The sequence below is a fragment of the Quercus lobata genome, chromosome 5 (genome assembly GCF_001633185.2).
Source record: "Quercus lobata isolate SW786 chromosome 5, ValleyOak3.0 Primary Assembly, whole genome shotgun sequence".
In the NCBI taxonomy this organism is placed as follows: domain Eukaryota; kingdom Viridiplantae; phylum Streptophyta; class Magnoliopsida; order Fagales; family Fagaceae; genus Quercus; species Quercus lobata.
In genome coordinates this window covers 84,271,873-84,285,865 of record NC_044908.1, presented here as the reverse complement: position 1 = coordinate 84,285,865, position 13,993 = coordinate 84,271,873, and the positions used below count along the sequence as shown (strand labels likewise).

Genomic DNA, 13,993 nt, shown 5'->3' with positions numbered 1-13,993 from the left:
TCAAAGCAACAACTTCTACTCGTTGATTTCTTAAACCAATATAATTTAGCTCGCAATTGTACATAATGTAATAGATATAGTAACATAAAAATGCATGAAAATTTGGCACAGAATCTAAGTTGCACGGACACGACACAGACACGGACACGACACGGACATGGACACGGGGATACGGCAATTTTTGAAAAATAAGGACACGACACGGCGGGGACACGGCGGTGACACGGCGGTTAAATAATTAATTAAATTTTATATTTAGGCACATTTTTAAATATTTTTAGACATAAAATGTATTTATGTCTAGAATTCAAATTATGTAAGAACTACAAATAAGTAAACTAACACTCAAAGTAGTACAATAATACACATAAAATGTATAGAGTACAAACCATAAAAGGATAACAAGTTCAACATCAAACTAAAAACATAAAAGGATAACAAGTTTTAAACTTTCAAGATTATCACAGAACAACAACATCATTGTCATCAACATAGTCATTATTCTCAACAATACTTGTCTCCATCTCTGGCTCATCTAGTGTGAGATAAGCAATCTCAAGCAACCTAGGTCCTCCAAATGGTTCATCCCAATTATCTCCACCATTGTCCCACTTCTTAGATTCTCCAGTAGTGTACTCGGGCCTCCCCCTTGAAAGAAGTCGAAGATTAGAATGAACAAACACTAAATCTTCAACATGTTTAGGAGTAATTCTATTCCTCCTCATAGAATGGATGAAGCCATATGTACTCCAATTCCTTTCAGCACATGATGATGAGCAAGGCTATTCAAGAAGCTTTAGAGCTAAAGTTTGAAGCAGTGGTAAAGTAGACCCATAAGTTGACCACCAAAGCATTGGATCGTAGTTCCACCTATCCTCCATGTTATCCTCATCATAAGCCTTTAATGCGTTAAACAAAACAAACTCCACATTAACTTTCTGCCTATCATCAGGATCAAGAAAGATCCTTTTGAGGCACTTGTTTCTCTCCACTGAAATTTCAACATCCTTATGTGGCGCAACACGGCCTCTAACTTCCTCAATCCATTTACTAGTATAATACCTAGTTAAAAGCAAATAAATAAGTACAACTAATGAGTTTAGTTTATTTGTTTGGAAATGCCTAAAGAATATAAACGAAAAGATTAAAGAGATAGAAAAATTACTTCAGATTCAAGGAGTGGGCTAGGCAATGAAGTGGTGGGCAATTTTTAGTCCACCGTTCAATGAGTATATTGTGTACCATATCATAGAATGGAGACTCCTCATAGTCTTCCTTGCCTTCATGCTGGTATATTTCTTTCTTCACATTTTCTATCTTGGAATCCCACATTTCATACACCTTATGGAGAATAGGTGCATCCATGTCAGCCACTCGAAGCATCTCATAAATAGGTTCTGTGAATCTCAGAATATATGCAACCTTGTCTGTCCACAAATCATTCAAAACATAATCCCTCACAGTTTGAGCTTTTCCTACATCATCTTCTCTATATGACATCCATTCCTCAATAACGACCATATTTCGAAGATTTTGTTTTACTTGAAACAATCTTTTAAGCATGATGATTATTGAAGCAAATCGTGTTTTAGCAATAGCAAGTAACTTCAAAAGGGAATATGAATTAAAAATTGCTAATCTCATAGAATGATTTGTGATGAAAATACGAATGAAAGTTGCCTCATCTGAAACTTGTGAAATCCAGTTACATTCATTATATGCAACCTCATTGTGCAAAGAGTACTTAGGTGCACATATATTCTTCAAAGCCAAATTGAGAGTATGCACAAAACAAGGTGACCAAAATATATGAGGATATTCAGCTTCAACAATAAATCCTGCAGCCTTCATAACAGACGTATTATCAGTAATAATTTGGACAACATGTTGATGCCCAACCTCACCAATGACCTTTAGAAACAAGTCAGCAATGAAGTGCTTGTCATTGTACTCTTTGGTACTATCAATGGATTTGATAAAAATTGGCCCTTTCTGTGATGTAGCCATAAAATTGATAAGTGGCCTTTTTTGTACATCTGTCCACCCATCACTTACAATGCTTAAACCCTTTTCTTTCCAAGTGTCTTTAATTGCCCTCAACAACTTCTCAATATGTGCCCTCTCTTTTTGCAACAGAGTTGTTCTTAATTTATTGTAACCCGGAGGAATATAGCCCACTAAATTATTATTAGCTGCAAACTTGATCATCTCAATCCAATACGGGTTCTTAGCAAAGTGAAAGGGCAAACCAGCAGAATAAAATGTCCTAGCAATAAGAGAATCTAATTGCTCTCAACATTGATTCTTAAAAGCCCTCTCCAAAGGAGAATTCCCAACCCCTTTTTTTTTTGGAAAAAATGGATGACTTGTAGCTGTACTACTCTCCTTACTGTCCAAATTAGGACTAGTAGGAGAATCAGTTGGTAAAGACACTAGCTTAGGCTTCTTCAATCTACGCGAAGATTCCTCAAACGCATCTTCTAATTTCTGCATTTCATTCTGATACTCATCTCCAACCTTGGCACATGCTTGTATTCCAAACTTAGGTAGTTTTAACAAGTGTGCCTTCACCCTTGAATAAGACCCCTTGAAAGTTTTTTCACAATAGTTACATTTGAAAGAAACATTCCCACTACCAACACTTGCTTTTTCTAACCTAGTAACATATTTCCATAGAGGAGCAACAGTTGTCTTAGCTGATGATTTCTCACTTTCATTTTCAGTATTCATTTTAGTAAAATCACCTACAATATTTAACTTCAATAAATAAATAAAACTATAGCAGGACACACAAAAACAAATTTATAAATTATAAGTTATAACTAATATATATATATATAAATAAAAATAAAAAAAACGACAGAGGGTACCCACAAGCCAGTGAGGCCATAGTAGCAGTTAAAAAAAAAAAAAAAACAAACAAACAAACAAACAAAACGCGTTATAAATAAGTGCTTAACAGTACACGGTACACCCACCCACATCAAAATTAACATCTGAAAGAAAGAAAGAAAAAAAAATAGAGAGAGAACAGAGGAATTGGACCTATTGTCCGCGCCGAGAGAGATAGAGATCAGAAGGGATAGAGGGCACGGCGTCGACATCGGAGCTCACCAATCGGCCCGATCTAACTCCGGCGAGAGACAGAGGGCAGCGGCAACGACAAAGGGAGGGTGGGTTTCAGCGACAGAGAAGAACTTGAGAGTGAGATATGTGGTTTCAACTTTCAATATTCAGACTCTAAACATGTTTTATTGTTTTAGGGTTATCATAGAATCAACGGTAATGGTAAGTCCACCTGTCAAAATCTGTGTTTTTTTTTTTTTTTTTTTTTTTTTTTTTTTTTACTGCTGGCATGTCGGACGCATCGGAACCGCGTCGACGCCACATCGGCGTCATGTCGGAGCCATGTCGAAGAAGCGAAAAAAAATAATAATAATAAAAAGAGACACCACCGGACACCGAAATCTGGTGCGTCGTACCTGTTCCGGTGTCCGACACGTGTCGGACATGGACACAACGCCAAAAATGGTGTGTCCGTGCAACTTAGCACAAAATATGCCAACATAAAATATCCTAACAAACCCTATAAACTATTGAGCATAGCCTCGTCGGGATTCATTCCTCTAAAATTAAAAATCGTTTTCCCTGCAAAAAAATCTAGTAGCGATAACCACGAGGCTAAATGATTAAATGCACAACCTACTCTAAGATTTGAACTCATCATCATTCTGTATCCAGTTCTAAAGAGGAGTTACAATTTGAGTCAATTTCTCATTACTAATTTATTTATTGGTAAAGTATGCACATAGATTTATAAGTGATATCATTGTGTTACGCATTATATCCTTTCGATTAATTATTTACGTAAATATATATTACATAACACAGTATTATATAAGAAGAAATATATATATATATATATAATATGAAATATGCAAATGTTTAATTTATTTCAAATTTTTGGAAAACAAAAGTATTACATTTTAATATCATGACCATGATGACAGTTTCACAATGCAATGTAAATTTTAATGGATAAAAAAAAATACAATGTAAATTAATTTCTCTTAAGAATACAAAAGGTACGTAATTCTTTATGAGAACTCTTGAATATAGAAATGTTTTCCTTGCTTTTAAAGAGTGCAATCTTGTAGCTTAAATACATTGTCGCCATTAGGGAAAAGAATATAGAATTAAGACACAAAAAGGTAAATATCCAGTCTGGGGTTGAGTTGAAGGATCGTCGTTTACGAATCGTACAAACCATTTACTTTTGTTAAGTCTCTGATTGTTGTATAAGAAATCTGAGGTTCAATCTTCGCTTACATCAAAAACCGATTGATGTATTTGTCTGATGATAAAAAGTTATCATTAGGAACGAACGTCATAGATTGAAACTCTAAAAAAAAAAAAAAAAAATAGCTTAGAAAAATTAAAATGTATACAAATCAATAAATTTTAGATAAATTAAATAATAAATGTCACTTTTATATGATCTAACATATAAAATGTAATATACAAGAAATATAATAGTAACAATAATAAATGATTTTTTTATTTTTTTTTATTATTTTTTTTTATGAATGACAAAGAAAAGCATATTCTAAACTTTTAATTGAGAAAATCAGAGCATCTTTTCTTTTGATGAAAAAAAGAAAAGAAAAAATCATGCATGCTTATATCTCTACCTCTCTAAATACAAACAAGTTTTACTAGGGATAATGGGATACTACAAAATTTATTGCATAGACTTTACAAACTAATGTATATCAACGTTTACAACAGTGCAAAAAAAAAAAAAATTAAGATATTCATTTTTTTTTATATTGTTAATATAACACTAATCATATTAATTGTCATTTCAATTTATAAACTTTTTTATAGTAAAATTTTTAATTAATACTTTTAGCATTTTTCAATACAAAACAAAGAATTGTACATTATAGTCAAAAGACTCTAAACCGTGGTTCTAAAGTTTAAACCGTCACAATAACTTTTACCACAACAACTCTTGTTCTAGTTATGTTTTCTGAAATCGTTACAATAACTCCTACCGCTTTTTAGTGACAGTTTTCTTAAATTGTCGCAAAGGTTCCAACTTGCCGTTTTTTAGTGACAGTTTTCTTAGTTTGTCGCAAGGCTTTCGACTGCCACGACAACTCTCTTTCTATAAATGACTATATTTGTTTACTGACTTTCAGGAACGGAGCCAGAATTTGTTCTAGGGGGCTGAGATATGAACAAATAAATTCAGTGAAAGATCAGTTGTTACAAGTGTAAAATTTACTGCTTCAAAGATCATTTGAAGCTTAGATGAGAATTTGCAAATCTGCATAATTAACGATGCATAAACACAACAAGCTAGTATGCGTGGAAACTGAAAAGAATGTAAATAGGGGTTGTATCTTTCTAGATTAATGAGAAATTCTCAATTGGAAAAGAATCAATAGAAAAAGAAAGAATTGGAATAAATTGATATATTTATTGAAATAAATGGAAAGGAAATGAAATAGGGTTTGATCCTATTCATGGGCGTGTTACCAATGAAGTTGACTTGAGGTAACAAAAAGAGTTTATAAACTTTCATGGAACTTCATTAGATTATGGAACGTGCATTAATTCTACGAAATCCGAGCTTCTCAATTTTGATAAAAATCCGCATGTTTATTTCATAATACCTTTGCTGCATTTTTACATAGAGATGAGAACAACGTCTTCAAAAACTAAAATCAAAGATCAGATTCTGTTATGATTCTAATGTCTCACATAGATTAAATATAAACTTAACCATGTGTTTAGGGCACCCTCCTTTTGCAAGCCAGTTTTCAAGGGTGAGTTTCACCCATGAGTTTGTAAATTTTGGTATCAAAGCCAACCACAACCCTGAGTAATTGGGTGTAACTCATTGAGTATGGAATCAAATGAGTTGCAACTTTGTGGTCAGATCTTGAAGGGGATGGCCTTGAGGCTAGATTAAAATTATTGATAGGCGAGTGGAGCCACCAAAAGAGAAAGTGCTACTATCGGGTCAGTGTCATTAGAGTGAGTCGTCGTGGACATCGACTATAAAGCTTGGTTGTATGTAATGATCCTAGTGTCCCACATGGCTTAAGTATAAGCTTAACTATGTTTTTATAAACTTGTTTAAAAGCTCTAGAGTTCCTAACAGATTCCAGTGCTAAAATTAAGGACTCACAGTGGCGTGTATCTCTCCAATATATATACATTAGTAAAATTAGTAAAATTCCTGTGCGTTGCACGACTTTAGTTATGAATTTTTTTTATTTACATTTTTTGAAATATAATAACTAAATGAGATATTATTACATAATTTTAACTTAGATATTTAGCTTAGATATTCACAGAAACCCAATCAAGTTTCTTTCTTCTTGTTCTTTCTTATTACATCCCACAGTAGCTATTCATAGAAGTCGACTATTTAACAACAAAAGAATTTGAGGATTGGTGGATGATAGAAAGTTTTCCATAAAGTTTTTTTGAAGCAATGATTATTGTAGCGACTTTTTTTTTTTTTTTTTCCCAAATTTCCTTTACTGTTATTAATAAAAAAAAATTATTTTTATTATTATTTAGATTACTATATATATTTATTAAGTTTTTCAATTAAATTTTAAAAATTGTTATATTGATCAACAACTAAAACTTTTTTTTTGGAGAATAATCAACAACTAAAAATTAAATATGTAAGGTTGAATTTTATCAACCATCTTGTTGGCTTTATTCCGTGCCAAATTTTCTTGTATTTTAGCAATTAGTAACCCTATATTTAGGTGGGAATCATGTAACGGTAGTGAGAGAGAGAGTGTGAAGAAATGCTCAAGATTGTGCAAGGATGTAGAGACTTGCGGCTAGACTCGTGGGTGACTCACGACTGGCAAGATGCCAAAGTTGGCACACGTGCGGAGCATGCAGGGGAGCTGAAGAGTCATGCCAGCTGTTGCATTACAAGACAAAAGTCCCAAGCTGGCCAGGCTGTTAGCTTGCGGCTTGAACTCGCGACTCAGCCCAATCGCAAGGTCAAGTCGCCAGACCACCCTGTTTGGAAAAAAACTGACTTTTCACATTCCTTCTCACTCTACTATATATATATACCCTTATACCCACAATATTCTGAGAGCTTCCAGAGAGAATTTTGAGAGAGAAACCCTAGAGAAAAACAATATTGATTCATCCACAATCTTCACATAGAAACTCTTCAAATTCCTCTACTCTCTTCCTCTCCATTGTCAAATCCTTGAGAGGTACATTACCAAAATCTTTTCTCACCATACCCATATCTATGAGAAGGCCATTTGGTGTTTGGGAAGCAGTTAAGAAGTGACCAATTTCATATTGGCTGATGCTATGGTCAAGTAGCAGAATCTAGTAAGTTAAAGAAGAAATAGGTTCGGCATAACCTCGTTGGAGTAGGAGTTTGGAGGGCTTAGGTATATTGGGTAGATTAGGCTTGGAGGGTCTTTTGCTATTTATGTATCCCAACTACATTCTTTAGTGGATTGTTTACCACTTGGAGGGCGGCGGAGGGGTTTTACGTCGAAGGCTTTGGTTTCCTCTTCAATAACACATTGAGTGTTGTCCTTGTGTTTGCATCTCTCTTCCCTTAATCTTTTCCATTTAATTTCTGCTGTGGATATGATTTTATTTGGTTTAGATTGTTTATCAATTCTGTTTTAAGCTTATGTTCATATTCCGCACATTAATTGTTTGACTTTAAGCTTGAATTGGTAATTTGTAAATTGGGGGTCCAAAACGTTCATAGTGTTTTATACACTAATTGAACTTTCAATTGGTATCAGAGCGGGTACACTTTTATTGGTTTCATTACCATAGTATGATCCTTGACCCCATATTGAGATGGACCAGTCTCAATCTTTAAATGCTCCACCATATTTTGATGGTAGCAACTATGCCTTTTGGAAGGTAAGGATGAGAGCATTTATGTGTTCTATAGATGAGGCTATTTGGGATGCTGTTGAAATAGGTTGGAAAAAGCTAGAGGCAGCCAAATCCACTTGGGATAAGGCAGCCCTCGTGGCATTAAATGCTAATAGTAAAGCACTTAACGCAATTTTTTGTAGTGTGTCCCTAGATGAATTCCATCAAATGAGGATGCAGTAGAAAAGGATGTGGCCTACCTTGCAAAGAATTTCGGAAAATTTCTAAAGTTCAAGAACGGTGAGAAATTTGGTGATGAAGGGAAATTCATGAGTTCCGAAAACGAGAAGGACTTCAAAAAGAGAGAAGGGAAGGAGTCCTACTCCACACAAGGAGTCACTTGTTTTGAGTATAATGGACAGGGCTATTTAAAAAAGGAATGTCCTAATTATCTGAGATCGAAGGGCAAGGTGTATGCCACCACTCTCAGTGACTCAAATTCCTCCACATATGATTCGGAGGATAGCTGTGATGAAGCAAGGAATTTCTCAGCATTCATGACTGTCGCCCATGTTGAGTCTTCAGAGGACTTGAATTTGCTTATGGAAGAGCTTGGGGAGCATAGTGATGAGGAGTTCATGGGAATTGTAGAAGAATCAGATGCAGAAGAAGATGAAGATACAGCTGGTCTTAAAGAGAACTACAATTCTCTACTTGAGAAGTTAGGAGAATATGCAAGGGTGGCCAAGGCAACTGTGAAAAAGATGAAGAAAACTAAGGAGGACTATAAAAGTCTTCTAGTAAGATATAAGGAGGCCAAGTGTGAGATAGAGACCCTAAATGACGAGCTAACCGAAACTTACACCAAGGTAAAATTCCTTGAGCTTGAGGTGGTTCAAGCAAATGCCAAGGTAGAGCGAGTCTCTACAAATAAGCTTGATGATGTCCTTTCTTCTCAAAAGACCTTCTCCAACAAAACCGGATTAGGATACACCGGAGAAAGTAGTTCAACTGTGAACATCTCCAAAGAAGTAAAGTTTGTGAAGGCCAAAGAGCCGGTTGTAGTTGCCCCTACTATTGAAAAGGCAAATGTTGAGAAGAAGAAGAATATAATTGACCAGCGGGTGTTGAACAAGCCCTGTAATCAATCTGTGGTCAGGTTTAAAGCCAAAGCAAAATCTCTTCCGCGATCGCAAAGAGGTCTTAGAACGAATCATGTGTGTCATCACTGCGGACTTTAAGGGCACACCCAACCAAATTGTCATAAGCTAAGAGCATTGAGGAATGCTAGTGATCAAAGGTCAAGAAGGCCAAGAAATGGCAAGAGGACTTGGGCTGTTGAGCCATCAAGAGATCGAAATGTTGATCCCGGAGCCGAAATGATGGATGTGATGAAGATGATTGATGCATTCACCAATTGCTTGGAAAGCTTCATTAGAAGGTTTGAAAGTCCTAACTCTCGTACCCAATCCTATAAGGATATCACCCCAAACTCACGTGACGTGTGGGTGATGAAGGGTACTCATGCATAAGCATTACCACATGTCCATGCATTAATACTTCCTATCTCTGTGTGACTGTTGGTTTGTTTATTAATTATGAGAATTGAAAATTGTTTGTTTGTTTCATTTTTTATGTTTTTACATTGTTGCTTCTAATTAATCTTTTCCTTCTTGTGTGTCAAAAATCCAAAAACCACATAAAAAGTAGAAAATCCAAAAAGATTGATCGACATTGTTGAGTTTTGTCTCATAATATGTTTTACCTTGTACCCTTGTGCTAATGACTTTGTGCATCTATGAGCATAGCTTGTTCCCTATGCACTCATATCATTGTGGGAGAAATCTTGAAATCTATGTGACTGTTGTAAATAGATCTTCAACCTTGTTATGAATTATTAGTAAATGGTTTTGTTGATCTTGAGACATGCATAGACTTGTGACTATATATCTTCCCACTCTTTATTTTATTGTTTTTGCTAAAAGAGCTCACCAAATGTAAATCTCCAAATGAAAAGAGATATTGAGCTGCAAAAGCCTGTCACACATACTAGTATTTGACTAGGAAAAAGGGAAACCAATCAAAAATTAAAAGTGTATAATGCCCAAAAAGCCAAAGGCTAACTCATAAAAGTGAAATATAAAAAATTTCAGGCATCGATCTCAAAATGAGGTGTGTTGATTCAAAAAGATCAAATGATATGTCAAACATGGAGCCAAATGAAAAGTTTCAAAGATATTGTACTCAAGCATTTGTGGGAGGTCATATATGCATATTTCTATAATTAAGATGGGTCACATTATCTAGTGCTAGTTGTGTATGACTTGATTGAATTGATCATTGAAGCTTCACATTAGACTGAGGACTATCTCATTTTTTATATTTACACACAACACACATGTCTATGTTCAATGAATGCCATATTCATTCGTGTGATTGTACTTGATTAAATGTGTTTTCACATGCTCTATTTTTGTTGATCAATCACAAAAAGATTTTTGAGTGTTTTAGTTGTTTTTGGAAAGTACTTTGTTTTTGCAAAAATTGTCAAAAATTTCAAAAAATTGTATTGCCCTGTTCTGGCGACTCAGTCGCATACCCTGGTCGTGAGTCCATCACAGAGATTTTTCGCAACTCACTGACGACTCATTGGCGGGTAAATGCTTTAGTCGTGAAAAAGACTTAGAATATTTTTCAAAAATTTGGATTTTCATGCTTTTCGCAGCTCAAGTTGGTGATTTGTTCACGAGTGGAAGATCTAGTCGCGAGGGGTACACAAAGATTTTCGCGGCTCAGTTCGCTACTCTTTCGTGAGTGGAACTTCCTGTCGCGAAAAATACTTAGAAAATTTTTCCAAAGTTTTCTTTTTAGTGTTCTGGCGACTGGCCCTGGCGACTTTCACGCGACTTGACTCAGTCGCGAAAATCGCATGTTTTGCACAAAATGGGTCAATTTTTAAACCTTTTCAGTTTTCCCTCGAACATTTCTTACTGTTCATCTTCTTCCTTTCTTGAAAAACTCTCAAACCCACCGTGTCACTCTCAAACAAACTTCCATTTTGCTTCATTTCTTACTCAAATCTTCAAGAAAAAGGTATGGGTTTTCTCTCTCTCACTACATATTTCATGTTTTGAGCTTTGTTTTCTTGGATTTGTGATTCGTTACTGAGTTTTGTGATATCTGTGGTTTCGACTATGGGTTGGGTTCATGTTTGTTGAGTTTGGGTGTTTGGGCTTGGTTGATCTTGTTTCTAGGTTGCTAAATATGGTTACTTTCATGTTTCTTTTCACTATTAGAGTCTATTATCTAATCTATGATGTTTGGTAAATCTCATACCCATGTTTATTGGTCACATTGTCATATGATATTGTTTTTGTGATATACTCTGTTTGTGAGTATTTTTGTTTCAATTTGGTTAAGTTCTGTTTGTTGGGTTATAATGTCTTATCTGCTTGTTACTATAGTTTCTTGTTCTCATGAATGCTGCTATTGCCTTAAGGATACTGTTTGCTCTGTGTTGGTTTGATCATATCATAATCATTTAGATATGTCTCATAGACATATTTTTTTTAGGTTAAATGTGGTATTCAATGCTTCAATACAACTGAGTAGTGGTTGTTGCATTTTGTGTTTAGGATTGTAACCTAGAATGTTTGTGTTTGAGTTGTTGTGTTAATAGGTTGTTCTATTCCTCTCTGCTTTGAGCTTTCTCATTCTACACCTGCCTCTGAATTGTGTCTTGATTGAGTGTTCTGGTGCTATATTTTTAACAATAACATGTTACTAATGTTCTGAGTGTCCATCTATTGTGCTCTGTATTGTGGCCTTTTATGCTTGTTCACAAATGGCCCCTTCTCCTACAAAGAAGAAGACTCCTGCTAAGAAAGCTAACAAAAGGTTGAAAATAGACCATAACCTATTTAGGTCGGTTCAACACTTTGATAGATTTAGAGATTCTTTCTTGAGGGGAACCATCATTCAGGAAAGATTTGTTGACTTAGGGGATTTGAAGGACACCTTCATTCCAAGTTGTTTTGAGGGTAGAGGATGGGATAAATTATTGAGTGACCTACTTGCTGTCTGTGAGCTAATTAGAGAATTCTATACAAATGCTGTGATAAGGGGGGATGAGTTGAGTTGTTGGGTTAGAAGAAAGGAATTCACCATAGATGCCTATAACATTGATGAGGTGCTAGGACTTGAAGGATTAGAGGACTTTGACTTCACCAACTACAAGGACAGGATGCTCTCTATAGAAACTGTCCAAACTCGCATTGGTGGACAAAGAGAAGAGAGATGCCTAAACACTACAGCATTTCCAGCTAACATGAGGTGCCTAACCACCATCATGATGTTCAATTTGTACCCTATGAGGAAGCTGACTACAATCAACAATGCTAGAGCTATCTTCCTCATGGAACTTAAGGAGAAAACCTTCATTGACATCAGCTCTCACATCTTTGACACTATTGTGGATGAGACTAAAACCACCTCTAGGCCCAAGCTGATCTTTCCTAGCCTTCTTATGAGGCTTTTCAGAGCAAAAGGTGTTGAAATCCCTCAAGATATCAGCCTCATGCCTACACCTTCAGCCATCAACAAGCTAACCATCATCAGGATACAAGTCCATCTTCCAGGTGATGAAGAGGTAGGTGATCAAGGTGAAGGTGACCAAATGGAGACTGAGACTATGACTGCAGGACAAACTTCAACACCCAGAGGCCGAGGCAAGAGGAGCAAAGCTTCAACCTCATCAGAGGTATCTCCTGATGCATTTTAGATCATCCTAGAGAGGATTGATGGACTTAGAAAGGTCCAGAATAAGCATACTGACAGGATGGCAGCACATCAAGATCAGCTCAACATACTTTTAGACAAGTTTGACAACTTCAGCTCCCAGCAGTGACCCTTTGGCCATTCCGATCAAAAAAAGGGAGAACTTTTGAGGGATAGCTCTTGAGGGAGAGTGCCATTTTAAGGGGGATCTTGTCATAAACAGTGTTTTTCAGTTTATGCCTTAGACTAACTTTATGCTTATTATAGTTTTTGGGTTTGAATGTCAAAACACTTGGGTTATTGTTTTGGTTTAAAACTCATGGATCTGTTTTAAAACACTTATGATACATTGGTTTGTTTATATTTAAAGTTGTTATTCAGTATGTTTAAGTTTGTGCCCATGTTGCTTTTGTAAGCTTTTAGGGTTTGTTTCCATGTTTGTAGGCTTTTATGATTTGTACCTTGCTTGTACAGCCTTTATGTTTTGTTGTCTAATACTTCTAGTTAAATGTTATACATTTTCTTTAAGTATTCTCACTCTTGTGCCCTTGTAGGATTTTGTTCCTAGATGCCTATACTTTATGTATTGTGCATTGGTTGAGTGTTGGGCATGCAAGTAATTTGCATTGAGCTTATTGGCTTGTGTGTCCAGATGTTCATTCCAAGTGTGAATGAGCATTGTGTCACTATTTTATAGTGATTGTGGTCGCATTGTGCTTGTCTCATATGCAATTACAAGTTTTTCTGCATACAATGATGATATTGTGTTGTTATGTTTCAGGAGATTCTTGTTCATATATTTCAAGAGCTTATCAGATTCTAGAGTTAGGTCTGAGTGAGTTTTGTTCAACTGTTCCCAACTCATATTTTAATTCTAGAGTCTGTTTTAGAGTTTTGTCACGGAATAGCCAAAGGGGGAGATTGTAAGGTTGAATTTTATCAACCATCTTGTTGGCTTTATTTCGTGCCAAATTTGCTTGTATTTTAGCAATTAGTAACCCTGTATTTAGGTGGGAATCATGTAAGGGTAGTGAGTGAGAAAATGTGAAGAAATACTCAAGATTGTGCAAGGATGCAGAGACTCGCGGCTGGACTCACATGTGACTTGCGACTGGCAAACCGCCAAAGTTGGCACACGTGCGTAGCATGCAGGGGAGCTAAAGAGTCATGCCAGCTATTGCACTACAGGACAAAAGTCCCAGGCTGGCCAGGCCGTTAGCTCGCGGCTTGAACTCGCGACTCAGCCCAGTCGTGAGGTCAAGTCGCCAGATCACCCTGTTTGGGAAAAACTGACTTTTCACATTCCTTCTCACCCTAC

The 13,993-nt window shown here is 35.9% G+C and overlaps 1 protein-coding gene across 1 annotated transcript; it reads right to left on the bottom strand.

The window, feature by feature from the left end:
- Positions 1-461: 461 nt before the first annotated feature.
- Positions 462-2,730, bottom strand: LOC115991330. Its single transcript, XM_031115035.1, has 4 exons — positions 2,391-2,730; positions 1,166-2,282; positions 847-1,062; positions 462-648 (listed from the first exon to the last, which is right to left on the bottom strand). The coding sequence occupies exons 1-4, from the start codon at positions 2,728-2,730 to the stop codon at positions 462-464; spliced, it is 1,860 nt and encodes a 619-aa protein (XP_030970895.1).
- Between the last annotated feature and the right edge of the window lie 11,263 nt (positions 2,731-13,993).

Excerpts from the sequence above, each read along its gene's own strand:
- LOC115991330 (XM_031115035.1), bottom strand. The coding sequence starts at position 2,730 with ATGAATACTGAAAATGAAAGTGAGAAATCATCAGCTAAGACAACTGTT. Across the intron at positions 1,063-1,165 it reads GCCCACTCCTTGAATCTGAA|GTATTATACTAGTAAATGGA; the intron begins GTAATTTTTCTA and ends GCTTTTAACTAG. Across the intron at positions 649-846 it reads AACTACGATCCAATGCTTTG|GGGGAGGCCCGAGTACACTA; the intron begins GTGGTCAACTTA and ends ACTTCTTTCAAG.